This window comes from Apis florea, unplaced genomic scaffold (genome assembly GCF_048593485.1).
Source record: "Apis florea isolate Af1SG1 unplaced genomic scaffold, ASM4859348v1 contig_3158_pilon, whole genome shotgun sequence".
Lineage (NCBI taxonomy): Eukaryota > Metazoa > Arthropoda > Insecta > Hymenoptera > Apidae > Apis > Apis florea.
In genome coordinates, this window is record NW_028256713.1 from 4,860,394 (window position 1) to 4,887,814 (window position 27,421).

At 38.4% G+C, this 27,421-nt stretch overlaps 1 protein-coding gene across 1 annotated transcript in view; it reads right to left on the bottom strand.

Annotated features, from left to right (window-relative positions):
• dpy (fibrillin-like protein dumpy) overlaps positions 1-27,421 on the bottom strand; it is a 109,504-nt gene that overhangs the window by 43,164 nt on the left and 38,919 nt on the right. Inside the window, exons 39-76 of the mRNA XM_086909689.1 lie at positions 25,651-26,552; positions 20,316-24,933; positions 19,284-19,427; positions 18,932-19,009; positions 18,313-18,495; positions 17,696-18,016; positions 17,159-17,539; positions 16,687-17,010; positions 16,294-16,599; positions 15,901-16,212; positions 15,465-15,779; positions 15,070-15,378; positions 14,666-14,998; positions 13,594-14,565; positions 13,174-13,506; positions 12,795-13,094; positions 12,387-12,713; positions 11,977-12,285; positions 11,578-11,892; positions 11,144-11,464; positions 10,432-11,061; positions 10,033-10,347; positions 9,642-9,953; positions 9,263-9,568; positions 8,585-8,902; positions 7,094-7,417; positions 6,367-6,675; positions 5,249-5,959; positions 4,368-4,673; positions 3,978-4,295; positions 3,447-3,767; positions 2,964-3,278; positions 2,548-2,877; positions 2,181-2,483; positions 1,801-2,106; positions 1,402-1,716; positions 769-1,098; positions 215-523 (exon numbers count right to left, since the gene is read on the bottom strand). Of these exons, the coding sequence (XP_086765815.1) occupies positions 215-523; positions 769-1,098; positions 1,402-1,716; positions 1,801-2,106; positions 2,181-2,483; positions 2,548-2,877; positions 2,964-3,278; positions 3,447-3,767; positions 3,978-4,295; positions 4,368-4,673; positions 5,249-5,959; positions 6,367-6,675; positions 7,094-7,417; positions 8,585-8,902; positions 9,263-9,568; positions 9,642-9,953; positions 10,033-10,347; positions 10,432-11,061; positions 11,144-11,464; positions 11,578-11,892; positions 11,977-12,285; positions 12,387-12,713; positions 12,795-13,094; positions 13,174-13,506; positions 13,594-14,565; positions 14,666-14,998; positions 15,070-15,378; positions 15,465-15,779; positions 15,901-16,212; positions 16,294-16,599; positions 16,687-17,010; positions 17,159-17,539; positions 17,696-18,016; positions 18,313-18,495; positions 18,932-19,009; positions 19,284-19,427; positions 20,316-24,933; positions 25,651-26,552 (17,781 nt within the window). The remainder of the gene's footprint in view (positions 1-214; positions 524-768; positions 1,099-1,401; positions 1,717-1,800; positions 2,107-2,180; positions 2,484-2,547; positions 2,878-2,963; positions 3,279-3,446; positions 3,768-3,977; positions 4,296-4,367; positions 4,674-5,248; positions 5,960-6,366; positions 6,676-7,093; positions 7,418-8,584; positions 8,903-9,262; positions 9,569-9,641; positions 9,954-10,032; positions 10,348-10,431; positions 11,062-11,143; positions 11,465-11,577; positions 11,893-11,976; positions 12,286-12,386; positions 12,714-12,794; positions 13,095-13,173; positions 13,507-13,593; positions 14,566-14,665; positions 14,999-15,069; positions 15,379-15,464; positions 15,780-15,900; positions 16,213-16,293; positions 16,600-16,686; positions 17,011-17,158; positions 17,540-17,695; positions 18,017-18,312; positions 18,496-18,931; positions 19,010-19,283; positions 19,428-20,315; positions 24,934-25,650; positions 26,553-27,421) is intronic.

A 27,421-nucleotide genomic window follows, 5' to 3' on the forward strand; every position in this document is an offset into this window, starting at 1 on the left:
AAGATATGGATGAGGTTAATCAGATAAGTTAAGCAGATAAAATAAAGATTCTGAAATCTGAAACTATTTCTTCTTTAAATGAAAATTAATATTGCTTTCATTTTCATTTAATGAAGATAGACAGTTTTAGTTATCTGAATCAGTCTATCGATCCATACGTTAATAATAAAAGCAGTCTCTCTAATAATTTCTTAATCACGAAAATTCGTCTTACTTGGCGTGGGGAAACATCTGGTGAAGGGATCTCCGGTGAAATCCAGTTTGCAAGCGCAAATAGGGCTGTGGTTCACGATTCTGCAATCCGCATTAGTACCACAGCGATTAGGACAAGGGTCTGTACATTTCTGATTGACGCAAGCTTTGTTCAAAGGACATTCTGAGCTAACTACGCATTCCGGTCGACATCCAGGGGGACTGCCTACGTAGTCAGATAGGCAAGAGCACACAGCTTGGTCATTATTCACGCGGCACAAACTATTGGGTCCACAGGGCGAGGGGTTACAAGGATTTTTTTGTAGATCAGCTGCAAGTAACGTATAATCAAGATTGATTATTTCTTTTTTATATTACATCTTTATGAAATTTTCTTCAAAATATTAAATCCTAAATCATACATTAGTGGATTAATCATTCGCATTCGCCATTTGGCGTATTAAGATGAAAGTGATGAGGAAGCATTTCTAACGTTAAATCTTCGTTAAATCTTTCTAAGTCGCTTGTGATCAATGACGATGATGAATAATCAAATTTACTTTAATTCAAACTTACGGAGAACTGCCGGTTGAACGTAACAGTTCACAAAAGGATCTCCCGTGAATCCAGCCAGACAAGTGCAGCTGGGCAGGTGATTGATCACCGTGCAATCAGCATTTGATCCACAGGTACCGGGACAGGGGTTCTGACATTTAGATCTAATACATGCCAAGTTCGAAGGACAGTCAGAATTTACTGTGCATTCGGGTCGACATCCTTCGTACGGGTTGCCTATATAATCTGGAGCACAAGTGCACGAGCCGGCTCCATTTTGTTCTTTGCATATGGCGTTCGGGCCACAGGGCGATGGGATGCATGGGGATTGTGGCGTGAGCTCGATCTCGGCTACAAAACGAGTCACAGAACGAGTTTAACGTTTGATTTGGGTGTTAATACGGTTATAGCATCAACTTGTAGCTACCCAGGTGTTAATTATAGTAACTACCATATGTACTAAATTCAGGTAAAGTTAACAATTGGAGAACATTAGAGATTGTAAAATTTCATGTTCAGAGTATTTTGTTGTTCTATTGTTTGTGTTTCTATATTGTGTCCAATTTATTTTGTTTTTCCTTGAAAATAGACTGCCTATTTTAAAAGCTTTGACCATGGATTTTTTAAGATTTTGTAAAGTATAATAAATCTTACGTCGTTTCGGTATGCACTGCGCAAAGGGATCGCCTGTAAAACCAGTTAAACAGGCACACATCGGTGTATGACTGACTACTCGACACTCCGTGTTGGAACCACACGAGCCTGGACAAGGATCTTTACACTTGCGATTGATGCAAGCCAAATTACTCGAGCATTCGCTATTGCTCACGCACTCTGGTCTACAATTTGGCGGGGAACCGATAAAATCGGGCAAACAGGCACAAGACGATTTGTCGTTGATCGTTTGGAATATGGAATTGGGACCACATTGACAAGAAGCGCATGTGTCTTCCTGTGATGGTCTCACAGCTATCGAAATAAATAAATGTAATGTATATTAGGAATTTGTTACTAATTTTTTTCGAAAACAAAAGGAAAGATAATGGTTCTTACTGATAAATTCACATCTAAAGAAAGGATCTCCAGTGAAACCGGAAGGACAACTGCACACAGGATTGTGATTGACAACCTGGCACAATGCCTTCCACCCGCAAGTACCAGAGCAAGGATCGATGCACTTCTGATTATTGCAAGCTTGATTCCTAGGACAATCTGAACTAATCACACATTCTGGTCTGCAATTAGGCGGATTGCCAAGAAATCCTGACACACAGGAACACACTGCTTGACTATTTATAGCTCTGCACTTACTGTTAGGTCCACAAGGAGATGGATTACAGGGATTTACCTGTACTTGTTCTAAATTAGGAGCAATGTGATTTTTTTTATTCTCAAATTTTTCTGTAAAAATAACTTTTTTTTATTAATCATACCTTCGACTCTTTCACAGGAAATGAAAGCATTACCAGCCATTCCTGCTGGACAAGAACACATGGGTATATGATTCAGGACATTGCAAATTGCGTTCCTACCACAAGTGCCTGGACACGGGTCCACACACTTGTTTCGAACACAAGCTCTATTCAAAGGACAGTCATTGTTGAGAACACATTCAGGACGACAGCTAGTGTACGGATCACCTTGATAATTCGGTAAACATGTGCATATTCCTGCATTGCATTGAGCGTTTGGTCCACAGGGTGATGGATTGCAAGGGTCTGATTCAGAGGGTGGCACTGCAAGAATTTTTTAAATATAGAAATCATCAATTAATCGATTTCTGAATAAAAGAAGTCTTACATTGTGGTGGCATTGGATAGCAATTTGTAAAGGGATCTCCAGTGTATTCTTGAAGACAGGTACACATAGGTACGTGATTAATCACGCTACACTGAGTGCCAACTCCACAAGATCCTAGACAAGGATCTGTACATTTCTGTCTGATGCAAGCCCTATTACTAGGACAGTCAGAGTTGATGATACATTCTGGTCTACAGTTTGGAGGACTTCCAATGTAAGTAGCTAGACATTGACAGGATGGACCACTATTAACTACACGACATTCGGAGTTTGGACCACAAGGAGAAGGCAGACATGGTTGTGTAACTTCGACTGATACAGGTAAGGCTTCTGAAAGGTAAAATCAGGAATTTGTTTGATTCAGAATTGAATCGATTGGTAATCGTAAAATTTTTAGATGTGTCGAAATATCTTACGTGGAATAGGGAAACACATGGTGAATGGATCTCCTGTGTATGATTCTCTGCAAGCACAGATTGGACTGTGATTCCTGATCACACAGGTGGCAAATGTGCCACAAGAAGCAGGACAAGGATTCACACATTTCTGATTGACACATGCGCGGTCTTGAGAACATTCTGAGTTCAGAACACACTCTGGACGACACATAGGAGGTGTGCCTGTGTATTCTGGCAAACAAGAGCAAACACCTTGGCCATTTACCACGCGACATTGACTATTTGGTCCACAGGGTGATGGATTGCATGGATCTTTAAATTTCGTTTCATCTTCTATAGGAGTAATTTTTATTTTTATTAATAAGTTGAAATTTTTGAAATTTTAATCTTTAAGTTCTTTGTAAACAATATATCATGAAAAATTAACTTTTTAAATTAATCAAAATTTATTTCAAATGCAAAAAAATTTTTCACTATATTTATTAATATCTTTGTTCGTACCTATTTCACGAGTCAAGATACAATAGTGGAAAGGATTTCCACTGTAACCTTGAATGCACGTACATGCAGGACGATGATTGATAACTTTACACTCTGTATTCATGCCACAAGTGCCTAGACAAGGATCTTGACATTTGGAACAAATGCAACTCAATATGGATGGACAATCCGTATCAATGATACACTCAGGTCGACAGCCTTCGTAGGGATTTCCAATATAATCGGGCAAACAGGAGCATGAACCTACACCATTTTGTTCTTTGCATATCGCATTGAATCCGCATGGAGATGGGGTACATGGAGAAAGATTTTCAGAGATAGCTAGAAAGTTGCAAAACAAATAATAAAATTATTGAATGAAAAAAATTATTAAACTGCCTTGTAACTATAATCAAAGATTTTAATTACTCAACATCACTTTTTAAATCGAAATTTGAACGAAATTTGAACGATAAGGAGAAACGAAAATCTTTGATAATTATAATAGAAAAATTGAAAAAAAAAACAAAAATATATCTTGAATGGTCTTACATGGTCTAAGTATACATTGAGTGAAAGGATCGCCAGTATAATCATTGGGGCAGACACACATAGGTGTATGGCTGACAACACGACATTCAGCATTGACTCCACAAGATCCAAGACAAGGATCTTTGCATTTCTGATTCATGCAGGCCAAATCACTGGGGCATTCGCTATTACTGACACATTCTGGTCTACAATTAGGAGGAATGCCTATGAATTCTGATGAACAGGAACAAGAGGGTGAATTGTTGACGACTCTACATTGAGAATTGGGCCCGCATGGAGAGGGTTCACATGGATTTTGTGGTATTATAGGCTCTGGTGCTAAAAGTATATTATGAATTATATTTTTACTTAAAGAAAATTTTTGTGGAAAGTTAAAGAAACAGATCTTACGTTGTAGAATACATCGAACGAAAGGATCTCCTGTAAATCCGGGCAAACAACTGCATATGGGATTATGATTGATAACGTTGCAAATTGTATTAAATCCGCAAGAACCAGGACAAGGATTTACACATTTCTGATTACTACAAGCTTCTGATAAAGAACAGTCAGAGCTAACTGTGCACTCTGGTCGACAAGCAGGTGGTGCACCGAGATATCCTGCTACGCAGGAACATACTGGTTGTTGATTGATTAGTCGACAGACACTGTTTGGTCCACAGGGTGAAGGTGAACAAGGGTTTCTTGGTATGGTATCTGTCACAATATGATAGACGTTCAGAGAAATGTATAAGTATTTTAAACATATATAGAAATAAAAAATATCTGTTAATTTACTTTAAAATTCGATTAAAAATTATATAAAATTAGGAAAACTTTGAACTGTTATAACTTTGATAATAATGATCTTTTGTCAATGAAAAAAAAAATCATTAGAAGCACAGAATTTTGCTCTTTAAAATGCTTTTTGATTTATCTCGATACCACTTCCGATTTCTAAGATATCAACGTGAAAAGAGAAAGGTAATTTTTACTATTTTGTTGCTTATTCGGTATCTTATCTTATCTGACTATCTTAAACTCCAGACAAGTGAAAGGCACGATTCCTGAAAAAATGTATGTACGTATTTCCAGGAAAAAATATAGATCATGTGCTTATTCATAATTTCTAGACCGTCTTAAGTTGCACATTTCAAATCCTTATATTTTGACAACTGATTAAAATATCGGGATAAAACAAAAAGTGTTTTCAATATTCCTCTATTTTTTGAATGAATATAGATAAGAAAATTTTTAGTTTCTGTTCATATTTTTTATGTGAAAAATAATACCTTGAAGAACAATGCATTGAACAAATGCATTTCCAATCATACCACTAGGACAAGTGCACATAGGTATATGATTATACATCAAACACTCTGCATTTCGACCACAGATACCAGGACAAGGATTGACACACTTGTTTCTCACGCAAGCTCGATTCTGGGGGCAATCTGTGTTCAATACACACTCTGGTCGACAACCTACATAAGGATCACCCTGATATTCCACCAAACATGTACAAACACCATCGTTGCACTGCGTATTTGGACCACAAGGTGATGATGCACAAGGATCAACGACAGTTGGTTCAGCTGTGAAACGAATAAATGTATGATTCTTCACAAATCTCTTACATGTTTTCAACTTTTTTTTAAATTTCTTACTTGGACTAGGAGCAGGATAACAATTGCTGAAAGGATCACCAGTGTATTGTTCGGGACAAGTGCATACTGGCACGTGATTGTAAACCGTGCATAAGGACGTAACGCTACAAGATCCTTGACAAGGATCTCTGCATTTCTCCTTCGTGCAAGCAAGATTCATGGGACAGTCGGAGTTGACACGACATTCTGGTCGACAGATCGGTGGAGATCCAATGTATCTTGGTAAACAGGAACAAGAAGGTGTGCCATCAATATTTTTGCATTCCGCGTACATACCACACGGGGATGGTATGCACGGATCTTTGGGAGCCAAGTCAAAGTCATTCTTGGGCGATTCTAAAATTTATTGGTAACATTATTGTATGATGAAGCGATATGATTGAGGCGATTTATATGGGTTTGCTAGAACATAATCAATCTTAGGCGATTCTAAATGATGATTGAAGCAATTCATGTAAATTTATTAAGCTGAATAATACTCTTGATAAAGCTTGAATGTATGCAGGATGAGAAGTGATCAATTTTTCATGAGTGGAACTGTCATAACTGTCATTTTGGAATTATGAATCTTGATGAAACGATATGTAGCCAATGTGTTCATAATTGAAGCAATGAATGTTTATAATCTAATTTATGATGATTCATATGGATTCGTTTGAATCCAATGAATTAGAACTCGCAATTAAAGGTTTGAAGAATTTGATGGTCGATGATGAAGCGAATATCAACAGAAATATTCTTACGTGGAGCGGGGAAACATTTGACGAACGGGTCACCGGTATATCCAATATTGCAGATGCATATAGGGCTGTGGTTGATCACCTTGCACTGTGTGTTGATACCGCATGAGTTCATACAAGGGGACTTGCATCTTTTATCGATGCAGGCAAGTTCTCTTGAGCACTCGCTATTCACTACGCACTCAGGTCGACAGTTTGGCGGGGTTCCAATGAAATTTGCCAAGCAGGTGCACACAGCGTGCTCGTTCACGGTTCGACATTGACTATTTGGTCCGCATGGGGATGGATTACAAGGATCTGACTCTTTTGTAGCTGTTCGGGGGAAAGTCAGATTAAACATGTCTAAATATGCGTAAAATTGTGTCTGTAATACGAGATTGCGAATGTATGTATTTGTGTAAAAATTAATTCTTCAGAGTTGAAAACTCTATAAAGAGATTTATCAAGCAAAATTTTTCAAACATTCTTGCCGATGTTATATTTATAGAAACACGGCTATCTTAAGCCATGATATATCCTTGATTTATACTACGTAAAACGTTTAACAAAAAGAATTAATTTTCACAAAACCATCGCATCTCCAATTTTCAAATCTGTATTACACATTACTACTGTATTAAACATGGTGCTCGTTAAGCTACTTGTGCGACAATTCTAAAAAGATTTATCAATCTTCTATCAATAATCTAAACGATCACATTGCAAAACATGAGGCAAAATGAAATCTTACGGGACACAGAAACCGGGGTACAATAGTTGAACGGATTGCCCGTGTATCCAGGGTTGCAAGAACACGCTGGAACGTGATTGATCGTTTCGCAATGGGCTTGCAATCCGCAAGTTCCTGGGCAGGGATCTCTGCATTTGAGGCCCATGCAGGCCATCGTCTTGGAGCAATCGGAATTTTGCGTACATTCGGGTCTGCATCCTTCGTATGGGTCACCAATGTAGTCTTGAAGACAGGAACAGGAACCGACGCCATTGTTCTCGCGACAAATCGCGTTGGTACCACATGGGGAAGGCTCGCATGGTTTCCTAATGTCTAGGGGTGTATCTGATAGGGGAAAGAGAAATACTTTCACTTATGTTTAAATAGGTCATGCAATGATGGTTGGTCAAAGCTTGTGCAGTGGCATGAATATTCGTTGAATCTAACCTCTTTCTTTTCGCGAATGAATGATCGAGGATAAGCAGAAGCTTTTATAAACAGCAAGCATTCGAACGCTTGCGAATGGGTAATTGTTCAATAGCAAGATTTCAACGTTTTCGATCGTCGATTGAAATTGATATTTTCGCTTTAGCGTTGGATGTTATTGGGTGTTTTTTGGGTCGTGAGGTGCGTGTTTCTGTGGCCTATTGTCTTCTAAACATTTATTAGCGTTTGGATTTTATTAAAGGGTATTAATTTTATTAATTAATTACTTTTTCTTATATATACCTCTTAATAAGCGTATCTCCAGGGTCAGTCTCAATCACTTAGTCAGGGATGTAAGCTCGCTATCATTTTTTAGGGATTAATATTTCCGTGTCCAGGGTAACGAGGGTGCTTTTCATACAGGAAACGCATAGGGTTTTAACGTTTTTTCCATCGCAGAAATATTCAAGGAAGCGACAAAATAAAGAATATTGTCATCTAGGGCGGTCTTTGAGGTATCAATTTCAAAGCGTTATATAATTGGATCGGGAATGATCAATGCGTGCAAAATTCTTTCCATTCGAGGATGAATTAGTTATCGAATATCATTTAAAATGAGTGCAATTAGAGCCTATATATACTCCATAGGCCCCGCCACCATCCTAACACATACATTTCGTTCGTGGTTATTCTCTCATAAGTGTGGGGTTTTCGAAGGCGTGCTCTTCTTTATATAGGGTCGTTAATCGCAGAGGGATGCAATTATCAATTATCTTTTCAACGTGCATGTTGATAATGATACGCAAGGCCCCGCCACCATCGTGACTGATTTTGTCACTGATTTTGTCATTTTGAATTTGTTGTTTAAGGGCCTTTCCTTTTTTTATTTTCTTTTTTCTTTTTTTCTTTATTCTCATCGAAGAAAATACATGGATACATTTGTTAGGATATGAAACGATAATGTTAACAAAGATTCGAGAAAGCACTTACCTGTTTTTCGCCCGCATGCAACTGGCGATGTTCGCAACGAGAAGAAAAAAGAGAGAAAAGAAACGAAAAATTCTTTCTCTTTGTATGCGTACTCACCCTTGACGACCGGCTCGCAAGTGCTGAACGGATTTCCAGTGTAACCTTCCGCGCAAGCGCACACCGCATGATGATTCACTACCGAACACTGAGCATTTGAACCGCACAAACCGATACACGGATCGCGACACTTCTTTTGCATACACGCTAAATGCGGCGGACACTCCGGATTTATCGTACACTCGGGCCTACAATTAGGCGGAACACCGATGTAATTCGCTATACACGAACAGGCTGGACTGTCACCTCGCACTTGACACTCCGCGTTCGGTCCACATGGCGATGGTTGACATGGATTGGTTGGCGCTGGTGGTTTCTCTGTGATAAAAAAAAAACGAATTCGTAAGTAAATAAAAAATTTAAATATTGGATTATCCGTAATAAATAATGAATATAATAAAAAATAATTGAATTTATTGTGATTTTCTTCTTACATCATGTAAAAGATAAAAGGTAAAAAAAAAGAACTGTGATAAAAAAAAAAATTCGTAAGTAAATAAAAAATTTAAATATTGAATTATCCGTAATAAATAATGAATTTAATAAAAAATAATTGAATTTATTGTGATTTTCTTCCTATATTATGTAGAAGATAAAAGGTAAAAAGGGAAAAAGTGATGTGATAATATAATAATGTAAACTAATAATTTAAATAAGTAAATGTATAAAAAAACTTACTGGGCATCGGGTAACATCTGGAGAATGGATCACCAGTATGTCCTTCTGAACAGCTGCATATAGGATTGTGATTGACCACTTGACACTTAGTATTTTGGCCACAAGTGCCTGGACAAGGATCTTGACATTTATTACCAAGACACGCCTGTGTCAATGGACACTCGGCACTCACTACGCATTCTGGTCTACAGGTTGGAGGACTGCCCATGAAACCATTTTGGCAAGAACAAACTGCATGATCGTTCACCACTCTGCAGATGCTGTTTGGACCGCAAGGAGACGGTGTGCATGGTTGTATCCTTGGCTCTGATGGATTAATATTCGATTAATATCATTGTTAAAAGTATTCGTCGACGTAAATAAATATAAAAAGATTCACCTTCGATTACATGTGGTCGACAGAGTGTGAAAGGATCTCCACTGGTACCAGGAAGGCAGCTGCACATGGGAATATGATTAACCACGTCACATTTTGCACTGGTTCCACAGGTGCCCTCGCATGGATCCACGCAATAATGATTGACACATGCCTTCACTCGAGAACAATCCGAGTTCATAGTGCATTCTGGACGACAGTATGAGTATGGATCGCCGAAATAATTTGAAAGACACGTGCAAATACCCTCGTTGCATTCTGCGTTTGGTCCACAGGGCGATGGATTGCACAGATCTTCGGATGGTTTTGGTTGTTCTGCAAAGCAAATTTGAATTCATATATGAATTAAATTTTTTTTTATAGATAAATAAAAATAAAAGAATTCAATAATCACCTATTATTGGAGAGCATAATGAGAAAGGATCACCAGTGAATCCTGGTTGACACAGACATACAGGAATATGATTTTGCACTCTACAATTTGCATTTTCTCCACATGATCCGATACAAGGATCTCTGCATTTTTCTGAGATGCAAGCTTGATTCGAAGCGCAATCTGTGTTAACGACACACTCTGGACGACAATTTGGTGGAAGACCTATATAGTTTTTCAAACAAGAGCAAGCAGCTTGATCACCAATTACTCTGCACTCTGCATAAAGACCACACGGATTTGGGGTGCAAGGATCCACTGGTGGTGGTGACGCAACTAAAAGAATTGCACGATTTTTAATATTTTTTCTTTCCATAAAATAAAAATAATTTTATAACAAAGATTATCTGAAATAATTACTTGGCTGAAGATAACATCTAGAGAAAGGATCTCCTGTAGTTCCTTGTGGACAACTGCATAACGGATTATGATTGATCACTCGGCAATTAGCACCCACTCCACATGTTCCAGGACAAGGATCGGTACACTTGTATTTGTAACAAGCTTTATTCTGAGGACATTCCGAGTTCACGACACACTCAGGCTTGCAATTAGGTGGCAAACCGACGAAAGACTCTTGACAGGTGCATACAGCCTGATCCTTCACTGTTCTGCACAAACTGTTAGGTCCACAAGGGGATGGATTGCAAGGATCGATGACAGTAGGCTCTGTTTCTCGACTGATTGGTAAACTGCAAATGTTGAAGGGATCTCCCACGTAGCCAGGTTGACAAGTGCAAGTTGGAATATGATTAATGACAGAACACTGAGCCTGGATACCGCATACTCCTGGACAAGGATCTTCGCACTTGTTGCGAACACAGGCCTTGTTGGTTGGACAGTCTGAACTGAGAATACATTCTGGTTGGCAGCCTTCATAAGGATTTCCATGATAATCGTCGATGCAGATGCATGCACCTACGTTGTCACGTTGTTGGCAAATTGCGTTTGAACCGCAAGGTGAAGGTTCGCATGGATTGATCGGTTCTTCTGTAATTTACAATATGAAGTAGGTCGAGTAAAAATATGAAGACAATCGATTTATGATTTATTTATAGTGATATGAACTTACTTTCCAACTCGATGCACTGGACAAAAGGATTTCCTGTATAATCAACTTGGCATGAGCAAGTGACAGCGTGATTGACAACCAGACATCTAGCATTTTCTCCACAAGATCCTGGACAAGGGTCTGTGCACTTTGAGTTTATGCAAGCCTTGTCTGAAGGACAATCAGGATTTATCAAACACTCTGGGCGACAAGATGGCGGAGTTCCAATGTAAGTAGGGAGACAAGAACAGGATGGATAGCCATTTATATTTTGACACTGAGCATTTGGGCCACAGGGTGAAGGATTGCAAGGATCTCCTGTGTCTTTGGGCTCTGGTGGTACTGTAAAAAAATATAAATAACGAAATTTAGAATTCTTTAAATAATATCGATTAAAAATTAAAATTGAAAATAGAATTGACAGAATGTCTAATCAAATCATCAAAGTTTCTCACGTGGAATATCGTAGCAACTCTTGAATGGATCTCCAGTTTGACCAGGAAGACAACTGCAGATCGGCGAGTGATTGATTACTTCGCACCTGGCGTTCAAACCACAAGAACCTAAGCAAGGATCTGTGCACTTGTTATTCACGCAAGCACGAGTGGGTGGACATTCTGAACTGATCACGCACTCTGGTCTGCAAGATGGTGGAGATCCAAGATATCCTTGAAGACAAGAACATACTGCATGATTCTCAATGTTGCGACACTGGCTGTTTGGCCCGCATGGTGAAACAGGTAAGCATGGATCCTTTGAAGATTCTGGAACTAAAATAAATTTTATCATATATTACATAATATAGACACAGAATACATTATATAAAAATTGAATTTTTTTTCTAAAATAATTACCATGTGGCTGTTCACGACAACTGACGAATGGATCTCCAATGTATCCAACTAGGCAAGAGCATACAGGAATATGATTTACAACATCGCAAATTGCGTTTTGTCCACAAGTTCCAGGACAAGGATCTTTGCATTTGTTTCTCAGACAAGTCTTGTCGCGTGGACATTCTGAATTTAAGATGCATTCTGGTCGACAAGCTTCGTATGGATTGCCAATGTATTCTGGTAGACATTCGCAGTCGCCATTTTTGCAAATTGCGTTTGGTCCACATGGTGACGGGTTACATGGGTCGCTGACAGTTGGCATAGTTGCTAAAAGAAGAATTAATTTATTTATTTAGATACATTGATCTATAAACTTTCTTCTTCATGATTTAATACAGAATTAATATGAATAAAAAATGTAACATTACTTGGAGGAATCACTCTGCATTGTGCGAATGGATCACCAGTGAAACCGTCCATACACGTGCAAACAGGTATATGATTAACCACATGACATTGTGCATTTACACCGCATGAACCTGGACAAGGATCTTTACATTTCTGATTCACACAAGCAAGATGACTCTTGCATTCAGAGCTCAAAATGCATTCTGGTCTACATTCTGGAGGAACACCGATGTAATCTGGTAAGCAAGAGCATGCTGGATTTCCGGATATGATTTGACAGAGAGAATTCGGACCACATGGCGATGGACTGCAAGATGGTGGTCGTTCAGTCGATGGAATATCTGGAACTGTAAAATGGATATTTTATATTAAATTCTTCTATCTTTTTAATAAAATAATTCAAAATATTCTAGTAGAATTATTCTCACTAGGCGAGCACTGGAAAAATGGATCTCCAGTAAATCCAACAGGACAGGTACAAATAGGATTGTGATTCTTGGTGGTGCAAAGTGCTCTCACTCCACAAGTATTCGGGCATGGATCAGTGCATTTCTTGTTCAAACAAGCCAAATGAAATGGACATTCAGCGTTTACCACACATTCTGGTCTGCAATTAGGTGGAATTCCTCTGTATTCCGGAAGACACGTGCAAACAGCCTGACCATTCACTTCGCGACATTTACTGTTCGGTCCACATGGTGATGGTGAGCATGGATCTAATGGAATTCCTAAAAATGAATAATCAAATGAGTAATCTTTTGTTCAAATTATATCCAATATAAATATTAAATATATAATGGAACTTACTTGTCGTTTCTCTTATTTCGCATGCAAAGTATGGATCTCCAGTGTATTCTGGAGGACAAGTGCATATTGGAACGTGTTGCTGGACGTTACAGATGGATAATGTGCCACAAGTGTTTGGACAAGGATCGGTACACTTGAAACCAACGCAAGCCAATTGCGGTGCACAGTCGTTGTTCGATTCGCACTCTCTGTGACATCCCTTTTCGTTATCATAGGGATCTCCAATAAGATCTGGTGGACATGCACAAGCTCCAGCACCGTTTCTTTCGCGACACTGAGCATTTGGACCACATGGATTCGGGGAACATGGATTTGCTACGCTTATATCCGTTGCTAAATACAATACAGTAAAGATTTAAGATTAAACAAACTATATTATAATATGAAAAGTGATCTAATATCAAATAGAAGAAGTCTTACTTGGTGGAGGTGCCAAGACACAACGAACACTAGCATCTCCCTCGTATCCCTCAGGACAAGTACAAATAGGAATATGATTCTGAACCGAGCATCTGGCCATTTCTCCACAAGCTCCAATACAAGGATTTTTGCATCTCTGTTTTATACAAGCAGCCGAATGGAAGCAATCCGAGTTATCAACACATTCTGGTCTACAATTCGGAGGACGACCGATGAAGTTTAACAGGCAGGAGCACGCAGGCTGAGAACCAATCACTCTGCATTGAGAATTAGGTCCGCAAGGATTAGGTGAGCATGGATTTCCAAGATCCTTGAACGGTGGTTGTGTCGCGTTGGATTTAGTACACTGAACAAGTGGATCTCCAGTGTATCCATTCGTACAAGTGCAAATGGGATTATGATTCACCGTCAGACATTTCGTGTTTAATCCACAGGAACCTGGACAAGGATCCGCACACTTGTTCTCGATGCAAGCCTTGTTCTGAGGACACTCAGAGCTCACTATACATTCTGGTCGACATGTAGGAGGGACACCGACGAATCCTGGTTGACAAAGACACACTGCATGTCCATTGTGCACGCGACAGTTGCTATTCGGTCCACAAGGCGATGGTTCACAAGGATTGAGCGGTAATGGTTCAGGTGTCACTTCTATTCCAGTGCAAGCGTTGAAAGGATCTCCAGTGAAACCAGGTAAACAGATGCAGGAAGGAGCATGATTGATCACTCGACATGTTGCTCCTTGTCCACAAGTGCCAGGGCAAGGATTCACGCATTTGTTGTTCAAACAAGCCTTGCTGCGATCGCAGTCTGTATTTATGACACATTCTGGCCTGCATCCTGTGTATGGGTCGCCGATATACTCTGGAAGACAAGTACAAGATCCGACACCGTTTCGCTCGTTGCAGATCGCGTTCGCTCCACATGGGGATGGATTGCATGGTGTACGAGGTTGCTCGGTTGTAGTGGGTTCTGAAAATTTAAAAATTGCAAAATTTGAAAATTTTTTTAATTTATAGAATAAATCTTAATTATGAAACGATGCTATAACACATTTAAAATAGTTTCATACCTTCTATTATAGGTACGCATTCGGTAAATGGATTGCCAGTGTATCCGGTGTTGCAAATACAAACAGGATTATGTTTCACGACGTTACAATAAGTGTTTACTCCACAAGAGCCTGGACAAGGATCCACACACTGTTCGTTCTGACAGGCAAGATTTCCAGGACATGCTTCGTTGATAACACATTCCGGTCGACAATTCGGTGCTCTGCCCACATAATTCGGTAGACAAGAACATGCTGGGAAACCATCGATCACGCGACACTGAGAATTCGGTCCACATGGTGATGGAATGCATGGATTGCCACTCGGTTCCGGTCCAGGTTGCTTTCCTTCCGCTTTAAAAAATATTTTAATTAGAAAAAAAATATATCATTTAAGATAAACAACACGAAAATAAAAATCTTACGTTCTTTAACACATCCAAAGAACGGATCTCCAGTGTATCCAGATGTGCAACTGCACACCGGATTGTGATTGATGACCTGACAGTCAGCATTTTGGCCACAAGTGCCTGGGCATGGATCTCTACATTTTTGATCGATGCAAGCCGTGTTCTGAGTGCAATCTGTGCTAACAACACATTCTGGTCTACATTGTGGAGGATTACCAACATAATTCGGTTGACAGGAACAAACTGCATGATTATCAATCACGCGACAATTGCTATACGGACCACATGGAGATGGTTGGCATGGGTTACCAGGCAGTGGTGTTACTGCAATTGATTAAAGTAATGTTTATGAAAAAATACTAAGGATTACAATGTACATATTTTATTTCTAACGATTAATATCAACTTACCAGGTGGTACGTGGCAAGATTTCAAAGGATCTCCAGTGTAACCAGAGAGACAACTGCACGAGGGTTGATGATTGATCACTTGGCATTGAGCATTTATACCACAAGCACCCACGCATGGATCCTTGCATTTGTTGTTTATACAGGCTTTCGTGTGAACACAATCTGAATTTTGAACACATTCTGGTCTACATCCTTCATAAGGATCTCCAGTGTAGTCAGGTAAACAAGTACACGAGCCAGCTCCGTTTCGTTCTTTGCAAACTGCATTTGCGCCGCAGGGAGATGGATCGCATGGCAGTGGTACTGGGAATGTAACTGTAAAACAAAAAATAATCAATCGATACATGTATATTTCTATATTTCAAAATTCTTTGTATATTAATTATTAATACAACATAGCAGTAAGAACCAAAAATTAATTAAAAAACTTTTTTACCTTTTCTACATCCAGAGAATGGATCCCCCTCGTAACTCTCATAACATTGGCACATGGGACGATGATTATGCACGGTGCAATTCGTATTGAAACCACAAGAACCAATGCAAGGATCCACGCATTTTTTCTGAACACAAGCGAGGTAATTTGGACAGTCTTGATGTATCAGACACTCGGGTCTGCAATTCGGTGGTGCGCCAAACATTCCGCTAACACACGTGCAAACAGGGTGATTTTCCTGCACGCGACATTCGGCGTTCGGGCCACAGGGTGATGGCAGACAAGGATTCTTTGGACTTGGCAGTGGTATATCTAACGGAGAAAAAGAATACATTTTGTTACACAGAACAATTTAACAAAGAAATCTGATTAAAATAAAAGAAAAAAAATTACCTTCTTTAACACAATGTGAAAAAGGATCACCGAGATATTCTGGAGGACAACTGCAAATAGGATTATGATTCACGACTTGACACAAAGCGTTCTGTCCACAAAGGCCAGGGCAAGGATCTCCACATTTCTGGCCGATGCACGCCAAATGTGCAGCACATTCTGAGCTGACTAAACATTCTGGACGACAAGATGGCGGTGATCCATGGTATCCTGGACTGCACGAACAAACTGCACGATCGTTCATCATGCGACAAATGCTGTGTGGCCCGCAAGGTGACGGCATGCAAGGATTCTGAGCTGGAAGTACTGCAAAATTCGATTAAATTTTAATTTTAGATAAATTCTACTAATAATTGAAACTCATCTGATTCAATAATAATTACTAGGACTGACCAGCTTTCTCGGCTTTACAAGAATTAAATGGATCCCCAGTATAGCCAGGCAAACAAGAGCAAACCGGCACATGATCGATTACTTCACATTTTGCATTGGAACCACAGACACCTGGACAAGGATCCCTGCAATGCTGATTGAAACAGGCGAGATGATTGTCGCAATCTTGATTCACAACGCATTCCGCTTCACAACCATCAATGTACGGATTCCCAATAAATGGTGGAACACATTTGCATTTGGGAATACCGTGTTCCTCGACACAAATAGCATTCTTTCCACATGGCATCAATAAACAAGGCTCGAATACATCACTTGGAGGTACTGGAAATGGATAATAAATTTTTTTTAAAGAAATTTCTTTATTATAAACGTTCTATTTTGAATAACTTAATGGTTAGACAACTAGTCCAATTGGTTAATTCATTTTAATTTTTACGTTATTTTTTTTTTTTTAATTTTAAATGCTCACCTGCACAGCTCTGGTAAGGATTTCCAACAGTGTGCTCCGGACAATAACAAGGAGGCACTCTACTCGAATTGCACGCAGCACCCAGACCACAAATATTAGGATTACATTGATCAGATTTAGGTACACATCCTCTGATTGTATTTGGACTCTCGATATATCCTGGCAGGCAAGTGCACTTCGCTAAACCGTTGTTCAATATCGTGCACTGAGTATTAGGTCCACAGGGAGATGGTTCGCAAGGATTGTTGGGGAGTGTGCAAGGAGAATCAGGAGGATTTCCTTCGTATCCTGGTAAACAGAAGCATCTCACTTCCCCTGATATCACGCGACAACCAGAATTGACACCACACAGATTTTCTCGGCATTGATCGCCCTCTGGTACTGTATAAGAAATTTTTAAATTTTCCATTAAAAACTTGAATTATCATTTTCAATTTTAATTTATACAATCATTTTTTGCTTGCATGAGATAATTCATGTTTCGAACGAAACGATTAATCGTTTTAAGAAAGAAAAAAATATATTCGAAAATCTTACTGCATTGCTCGAAAGGATTTCCAGTCAATCCCTTAGGACAGAAGCATATTGGATTGCCATTATCGTTCTCGCACATCGCGTCCAAACCGCAAGGGTTTGGAACACATGGATCCGTGGTCACTGGCGTGCAACCAACGTAAGGTTTTCCTTGAAATCCGACCAAACATTTGCATTGTGCTTGATGATTCTCCGGATAACAGCTCGCATTCAGACCGCAATCCGTCTTCAGGCAAGGGTCGATGCACTTCCGGTTGAGACGGTCGCAATATTTATATGGTGGACAATCCTCATTATACTGACATACGTTTCTACCTTCTTCCTCTGGAATGAATGAAATTTTTATCTTTGGTATTATTATTATTTATTAAAAATCAGAAATTATTATTCCTTTTCACGATTTTATATTTATACTATTAAATATTAAAATGCAAATATTTCATTAATACTATCTTCGCTCAAATAATGTTGATCACTTTGCTCTATCGTTTTTAAAAAAAAAATCTGTACAATTTAATTTATTAATTTGATGAACAAATATTTATAACATAAATTCATAAGTATATTAAAACTAAATGAAAGAACGAAATTAAGGAGTAACAGTATTATCATAAAATTACCTGGTTCACAGTAATTGAATCCATTCCCATGATAACCATCCTCGCAGCTGCAATCCGCACGGTGATTTGTGTTAACGCAGATCGCGTTTTGGGCGCAAGGATTCCAAACGAGGCACGGTTCCTGACAAGTGCCCTCAATGCACGCCTCTGTCAGCGGGCAATCTTTGTGGATAGTGCAACCCGCTAAGGAAAGATTGAGAAAAAAGCCCGTATAGCCCCGAGAAAGAGTGCACTAGTATAAAAATAAGGGTGGTAAGTGGCTCCCTGTGTCGAGTGTAATTGCTCAAGTGAATCAGTCATTTTATGAAACACGGTGTACTTTATCTTTTATGTATCGGGTGTGCGAAGATCGATATCGATGTCAAAGAATCGTGTTGAAGAATTGTTTTTTATATAAGTTTAGAAAAGATTAAAGATTTGGATATTGAATGAAAGATATAATTGAGAATCGTGGAAATATTCGTGTGAAGAATGAAGTGAAATTAAAATTGCACGTCGTGAAACGCGCAATATACAATATGTACAAATACATACATATTTACAGGACGAGTTAAATGAACGCTGTAAAAAATAGATAAAAAATGGAAGATCGAAATTAGATGCTCGATCTTGTACGAACCTTTCACGCAAGTATACGTCGCTGGATCGCACTCCATTCCTGGTGGACAATAAGGACAGTTTGTTTCGTTTGTCATCTCTGAGAAAATTGAAAAAAAAAATGATTTATTTTGTGAAAAATTATCTTTGAAATAATAAAAAGAGGATGCAAATGATTTTTATTAAATTTTTGCAGATATGAGCATCATATGAGCATAATAAAAATTTAATTCTACAGAGATTAAATTTTTGAAAAATTGATCGGTAATTTCTATGAATTGATTTCTATCGTTTTCTTTGCACATTCTCTATTGCATCCAATTTTTTTTTCTTCTTTAAATTTTGTGTATCTGATTTAATTTTGAATATTCTACCTTTCACGCAAACAGGTCTATGATCTTGAACATGGCAGACTTCCACAAAATCACATGGATTGTGAACAGTGCACGGATTCAGACATTGATCGTTTATGCAGGCCAATTGAGAGAGACAGTCGTCATGCGTTTTGCATTTGGTATCTGATGAAACGAATGTATATTAGAAGCTCAAAATAACTCGTTCACGTGAGTAATACATTTCAAATTTAACTTTTCAGTAAAAACTGTTAAAATTTATTCATTGATCGTATGACTCGATGATTTCTCTGAATGAAATTTTTAAATGACTCGTGGAAAAAAAATTATACACATATATCTAAACAAAAAAACTAATAAAACAATATAAACTAATACACAATAATAAACATGGAAAAAAATACATAGGTATACATAATATCCTTTAATTTCTAAAACATATAATGGTTCTTGTGTTATATGTGTAAAGCCCAGAAATAGTCGTTAGTTTTACTACTTTTAAAGGAAACGTTTTGTTAAACATTTACAAATTATTTCTATAATAAAAAAAAAAATATCGTTTTAAAATAAATGTAAATCATAAAGAAAATTGTCTCAACAGTTTCCTTTAAAATTCCTTGGACTCTACAAAAAAAAGTTACAATTAATTGCTACATATATAGATAAGCAAGAAGAAAACGTGCAGAGGCGCAAATACACAATAATGTACAACATGCAGAAGAGCTACAAAATGCAGCAGGTCCATGTCTGGTTTGGATCGCAGCATTGAATTGTAATCATTACTTATATGTATTACGTATATATTTAACAAACGTTTTATTTAACGTTCCTATGAAAAATTGTTCAATGAGTATATATCATGATCGTAAATTTACATACGATCTATCGATCACAAAAATGAAGAAAGATTCTCCAGAATTGGTTGTGCCCAATTTTTATCTGGATATATACTTTCACCTGGATGATATCACATTGGAGAATGTTTGTCGAAACATATAGAACACGAGAACAACACATTTACTATGACGTCTCCCGACGAGAAAGATCTTTTACCTGGGAGTATGCAACAATAAGGCGTACTCTGGTTCCTTAGATTGAAGCACACGAGCCGGTGACACGTGCCGTTCAAACAGATTTTACATTCGGAACCGTTGACGACAGTTTGATTGCAAAGTCCTGGAGTTATTGTAGGTATTGTTAGAGTAGTGTATGATTCGGTGGTGAATGGTTCTAACTCTGTAATGTATAGTTCTGTTGTTGAAAGTTGTTCCGTGGAATATTGTAGTGTTGTTTGTGGATATTCCGTGGAATATTGTTCAGTTGTAGGCGGTTTAGTAATATATTCAGTCGTTGAAAGTTGCTCTGTTGAATACTGTATCGTTGTTGATTTTTCTGTTGAATATGGTATTGTTGTCGGTGGTTGTTCAGTGAAGTACTCGCTAATCGTAGATTGTTTCGTAGAATATTGTAGTGTTGTTTGTGGATATTCCAAGGAATATTGTTCAGTTGTAGATTGTTCAGTAATGTATTCAGTTGTTGGAAATTGTTCTGTTGAATACTGTATGGTTGTTGATTTTTCTGTTGAATATGGTATTGCTGTCGGTGGTTGTTCAGTGAAATGCTTGCTAATTGTAGATTGTTCCGTAGAATATTGTAGTGTTGTTTGTGGATATTCCATGGAATATTGTTCAGTTGTAGGCTGTTTAGTAATGTATTCAGTCGTTGAAAGTTGCTCTGTTGAATATTGTATGGTTGTTGATTTTTCTGTTGAATATGGTATTGTTGTCGGTGGTTGTTCAGTGAAGTACTCGCTAATCGTAGATTGTTCCGTAGAATATTGTAGTGTTGTTTGTGGATATTCCATGGAATATTGTTCAGTTGTAGATTGTTCGGTAATATATTCAGTCGTTGGAAGTTGTTCTGTTGAATACTGTATGGTTGTTGATTTTTCTGTTGAATATGGTATTGCTGTCGGTGGTTGTTCAGTGAAATGCTTGCTAATTGTAGATTGTTCCGTAGAATATTGTAATGTGGTTTGTGGATATTGCATGGAATATTGTTCAGTTGTAGGTTGTTCGGTAATATATTCAGTCGTTGGAAGTTGTTCTGTTGAATACTGTATGGTTGTTGATTTTTCTGTTGAATATGGTATTGTTGTCGGTGGTTGTTCAGTGAAATGCTTGCTAATTGTAGATTGTTCCGTAGAATATTGTAATGTGGTTTGTGGATATTGCATGGAATATTGTTCAGTTGTAGGTTGTTCGGTAATATATTCAGTCGTTGGAAGTTGTTCTGTTGAATACTGTATGGTTGTTGATTTTTCTGTTGAATATGGTATTGCTGTCGGTGGTTGTTCAGTGAAATGCTTGCTAATTGTAGATTGTTCCGTAGAATATTGTAGTGTTGTTTGTGGATATTCCATGGAATATTGTTCAGTTGTAGGCTGTTTAGTAATGTATTCAGTCGTTGAAAGTTGCTCTGTTGAATATTGTATGGTTGTTGATTTTTCTGTTGAATATGGTATTGTTGTCGGTGGTTGTTCAGTGAAGTACTCGCTAATCGTAGATTGTTCCGTAGAATATTGTAGTGTTGTTTGTGGATATTCCATGGAATATTGTTCAGTTGTAGATTGTTCGGTAATATATTCAGTCGTTGGAAGTTGTTCTGTTGAATACTGTATGGTTGTTGATTTTTCTGTTGAATATGGTATTGCTGTCGGTGGTTGTTCAGTGAAATGCTTGCTAATTGTAGATTGTTCCGTAGAATATTGTAATGTGGTTTGTGGATATTGCATGGAATATTGTTCAGTTGTAGGTTGTTCGGTAATATATTCAGTCGTTGGAAGTTGTTCTGTTGAATACTGTATGGTTGTTGATTTTTCTGTTGAATATGGTATTGTTGTCGGTGGTTGTTCAGTGAAATGCTTGCTAATTGTAGATTGTTCCGTAGAATATTGTAATGTGGTTTGTGGATATTGCATGGAATATTGTTCAGTTGTAGGTTGTTCGGTAATATATTCAGTCGTTGGAAGTTGTTCTGTTGAATACTGTATGGTTGTTGATTTTTCTGTTGAATATGGTATTGCTGTCGGTGGTTGTTCAGTGAAATGCTTGCTAATTGTAGATTGTTCCGTAGAATATTGTAATGTGGTTTGTGGATATTGCATGGAATATTGTTCAGTTGTAGGTTGTTCGGTAATATATTCAGTCGTTGGAAGTTGTTCTGTTGAATACTGTATGGTTGTTGATTTTTCTGTTGAATATGGTATTGCTGTCGGTGGTTGTTCAGTGAAATGCTTGCTAATTGTAGATTGTTCCGTAGAATATTGTAATGTGGTTTGTGGATATTGCATGGAATATTGTTCAGTTGTAGGTTGTTCGGTAATATATTCAGTCGTTGGAAGTTGTTCTGTTGAATACTGTATGGTTGTTGATTTTTCCGTTGAATATGGTATTGTTGTCGGTGGTTGTTCAGTGAAATGCTTGCTAATTGTAGATTGTTCCGTAGAATATTGTAATGTGGTTTGTGGATATTCTATGGAATATTGTTCAGTAGTAGGTTGTTTGGTAATGTATTCAGTCGTTGGAAGTTGCTTTGTTGAATACTGTATGGTTGTTGATTTTTCCGTTGAATATGGTATTATGGTCGGTGGTTGTTCCGTAGAATATTTCTCAGTTGTCGAAAAAATGTGAATAGAAAGTTCAGTTGTCGAGGGCTGTTGAATAATATGTTGTGTAGTTGTTAAAGGTATTTCTTTTGGATATTCTGTTGTTGTTCGAGGTTCTTCTGTGGAATATTCTTGAGATATTGAAGGAATTTCAGTAGAATATTCAATTGTTGGAGTCAGTTCTGTAGAATATTTAATTGTTGAAGGCAGTTCTATAGCATATTCAGTTGTTGAAGACAATATTGTAGGATATTTAGTTGTTGACGGCAATTCAGTAGAATATTCAGTTGTTGTAGGCAGTTCAGTAAAATTCAGTTCAATTGGAGGCAATTTTGTAAAGTATTTACTTGTTGGAGGAAATTCTGTAGAATATTCTGTTGTTAAAAGTTGTTCCGTAGAGTATTCAGGCATTAAAAATTGGTGCGTAGTATGTTGTATAGTTGTTACAGGCATTTCTGTTGAATATTGTGTTGTATATTGTGTTGTTAGTGGTTGTTCTGTGGAATATTGTTCAGTTATTGGAGGAAGATACGTAGAAAATTCAGTTGTTGAGGATTTTTGTGTAGTTCTTGAACTCATTTCTGTTGACTGTTGTGCTGTTGTTGGTGATTGTTCTGTAATATATTGCTCAGTTGTTGAAGGTAATTCCGTAGTGTATTTAGTCATTAAATATTGTTCCGTCGTATATTGTATAGTTGTTGAAGGAACTTCTGTTAAATATTGTGTGGTTTGTGGCTGTTCTGTGAAATGTATTTCAGTTGTTGGAACCATTTCTGTAGAATATACAATTGTTGAAGGTTGTTGTGATGAATATTGTATAGTTGTCGAAATTTTCTCTGTTGAGTGCTGTGTTGTTGATTGTTCAGTAAAATATTCTTGCGTTGTTGAATATTTTTCCGTCAAAAATTCTGTTACAGATTTTTCAGTAGATCGTTCAGTTTCTGAGGGTTGTTCCATAGAATATTGTATAGTTGTTCCCATTTTCTCTGTAGTGAATTGTCCCATTGGTGAGAATGATTTTGTAGTATATTGTTCCGTCATTTGAGGCAACTCCGGGAACTGCGTAATCGTTGTTTTATGTTTCAAAGGATACTGTGCCGTCACGGTAATCAATGTTACGCTTTCTGTCGTCTCTAAATTCTCGGTAACCATCTCAGTACTAGCTTCTTCAAACGTAACATTCTGAGTAAAACTACTTTCACTAGTTATATTAGCAAATTCCGTAGTATATTCATTTACGTATATCGGAGTAACTGTAAAGACTTTTCCCGATTTTGTTATAGTGGCGTTTTTCGAAGGATAAACGTACGTGACGGGGGTGACTATATGAACCTTACTTGGTTCAGTTACATTACTGCTTATAGTCGTTTCCGGTAATCTACTCAATTCCGTGGTAGACGTCATTTCATTGGTCGAAATGTATTCCGTACCATAAGTATAAGATACAGAAGTAGTCTCATCACCCATCTCGATACCACCTACAGTCGGAACAACTTCGGTGGTAGTCGTTTCAAAAATATCTTGAACAGTGGGTATTTCTGAAAAACTATTAGTTGTACTCTCCATACTTTCAACACTTGTCGTCGTGATGATTCCACGATCATATGCTACTGTCGTGGGCAGAGTGGATTCACTTGTCACGAATGTAGGAGTACTTTCTTCGACAACGGAAGTTTCAGCGACTACTTGAGTCGTGGGTTCGCTACTCGAATACGAAATTGTTGTACTTTCTTCGCTTGAAGAAACAGTCGAAGTATTTACGGTTACGGTTCCTGATGTCGTATGATCTAAAACAGAGGTTGTTCGCATAGTTGTGGTGTCTGTACAAGTGTAATCGTGTTCGTCGCAGCCACAAACAGGCCTGTGTGCTTTAACTAGGCATCGAACCGTCTGAAGGACAGCGATCGACGCAAGGATCAGTGCAAGATCCTTCGACACAGGCTTCTGTTTTGCTGCACTCGTCATCGGGCTCGTAGAAATGTTTGATCGTGTGATGGAGTAATGCTGCGGATACAATAAAATATAAACAAGGTGAACTTCAAGGCCAAGAGAAGTCGAGTCAGAGGCGGCTGAAACGTTTTCAAGCATTTTCATTCTCTCTCGATTACGCTAATGACTACGATCCATCGTTTACTGGTTTATTCCAAGTAAAAAAAAAAAAAATCTACGAATTAAGTTAAGATTAAGTTAAGCATGCTCGCGCAATAAATAGACAAGCTATCGGTCAGAAATATATATATATATAATCGATTAAGTCTTTACAGAGACAGATGTAACGGGAAAAAAAAAAAATAATCGTTGAACAGTGAGGACACAGGAGAGTAATAGGTAATCGGAATGACGAACAGTTGTATCTGTGAAACTTTTTGAAACCTGAAACGTTTTTCATATATATTTTCCATTCAGACAACGGAATAAAATGACGAGCAGTTTCGTTTGAAAGAAGAAAAAAGAAAAAAAAAAATCAACATCGATCAAAAATTATTTTTTCCAATATATCCGATAATATCCCGCTGTCTGAACGGTTTCTGAGAAACCTGAAAAGTAGCAATTGGTATGTTTGGTGTATAGTATAGTATAGTATAGTATAATCACAGTATAGACAAGAATCGTGAACCAGATTTGGTGAACATTAGGAGAGAGAGAGAAAAAAAAAAAGAAGTAAGTGTCAAAGAACTATATGTATATATATATGTATATACATATAAGATATACATATAAAAAATCATAAAAAAAAAGGTGGAGCGAGACAGATCTATGGTAGAAGAACGAGAGTGCGAGTGAGAGCGAGAGAATAGAGAGAGAGAGTGAGATAGGTGGTGAGAAATGGTGTTTACCTTTCATGCATCCGTATTTAATATCTGGCACAAAGCCGGGGGGACAGAACTTGCAGATAGGCTTGTGCTCCTCCACGTAACAGGGGGCATCAGCCGGACAGGTGGAGTTTCTGCATGGGTCCACGCAGCGATAGTTGCGGCACGCCAAGTCTGGAGAGCAGCCACTGTCTCGCAGGCAAATGGAGAGGGAGGGATTGCAGTTTTGTGTGCATATGCAGACGGGACGGTGGTCCAGGACGTCGCAGGTTTTGTCAGCCGGGCACGGCTTTTTCTTTCTCACGTTACACGGGTTCTGGCATTTCCCGTTCACGCACGCGGCGTTCGACGGGCAGTCGAAGTCCCTGGTGCACGTCAACGTGTCCGGGGCGCACGTCAGCTCGCCGACCTCGTTCACGACGAAACCGTATTTGCACACGCACATGGGCCTGTGGTTCCGCACCTGGCACCTCTTGTTCACCTCGCAGGTGTATCGGGAGCTGAGGCACGGGTCACGGCACTCGCCGGTGCGAGTGTGGCACGACAAGCTCTCCGGGCAGTCGCGGTCCGACGAGCAACCGATGTTCGGCGTCGGTCGCGGATTCAACGTTTCGCATTTCGGGTCTGGATGGCAGGCCGTGTGAGGCATACCGATATAACACTGGGGGCAGGAGCATCGCGGTTTGTGCAGAACCACACGGCACAGGGCGTTGATCCCGCAGGCGCCACGGAGACCGCACGGGTCCACGCATTGCAGATTTATGCAGGCCTTTTCGTTCGGGCACTCGAGATCGCTGGTGCATTCGCGCTCTGGATCACCGAAACATCCATCCGTTTCGAATGGTTGATTTTGTTTTTTTTTTTGTTGTTGGTTGTTGTTTTTTTTTTTTTTTTCAGTGTAGACTCGTAGCAGAGTCGGTGGAGGTGATGGTAGGTGATGGTGGTTGTGGTAGTGGTGGTGGTGGTGGTGGTGGTGGTGGTGGTGACGGGAGAGGAAAAAAAAAGAAAAAAGCATATATAAGAACTGTGAAAAGAAACTTTCTCACAAATAACATAAACCACATGCTTTGTATTCGTAATACGGAAATAAGTAGGGTAGCTTTCGTGAATGAAGAAGTATAAATAATAGAGAATCGAACTTTTACACTCATTTTACGTGGACCGTACGAGAAAGTAGAGATGCTCCCTCGTCGTCCAGAGAGATGAATTCATATATATACATACAGAGTGTGTATATATATACGTATATACGTAAATTGGCAAGCAGCGATATTTACAACACAAGCCCCCACAGAATTCAAAAGAAAATAAGAGGGAAAAAATAATGTAAAATAAATAAGTGGATAAATCCAGCAAAAAAATAACAAGCATGGGTATATGAGAATGTCCCTTTCGCAGTTCCCAATCTGTATTATTAGTCCTAGGTCTAAAAAAAAGAATGGATCATCGGTCTTCTCTTTCATTCACTGTAAAAAATGTGTACCTTTTTTTTTTTTTTTTCTATGTCGCTGCAATCGAAATATATATGCAGTCTCTCTCTGTCTCTACTTTTTCACTTATTATATATTTTTTTTTTATCTTTTCGTTATCTTTTCTTTTTTCACGTATATATACATATATTTTTTTTTTTTATCTGTTTAGATCATTTTTGTCTTAGATCATTTTTGTTTCCACAAGAC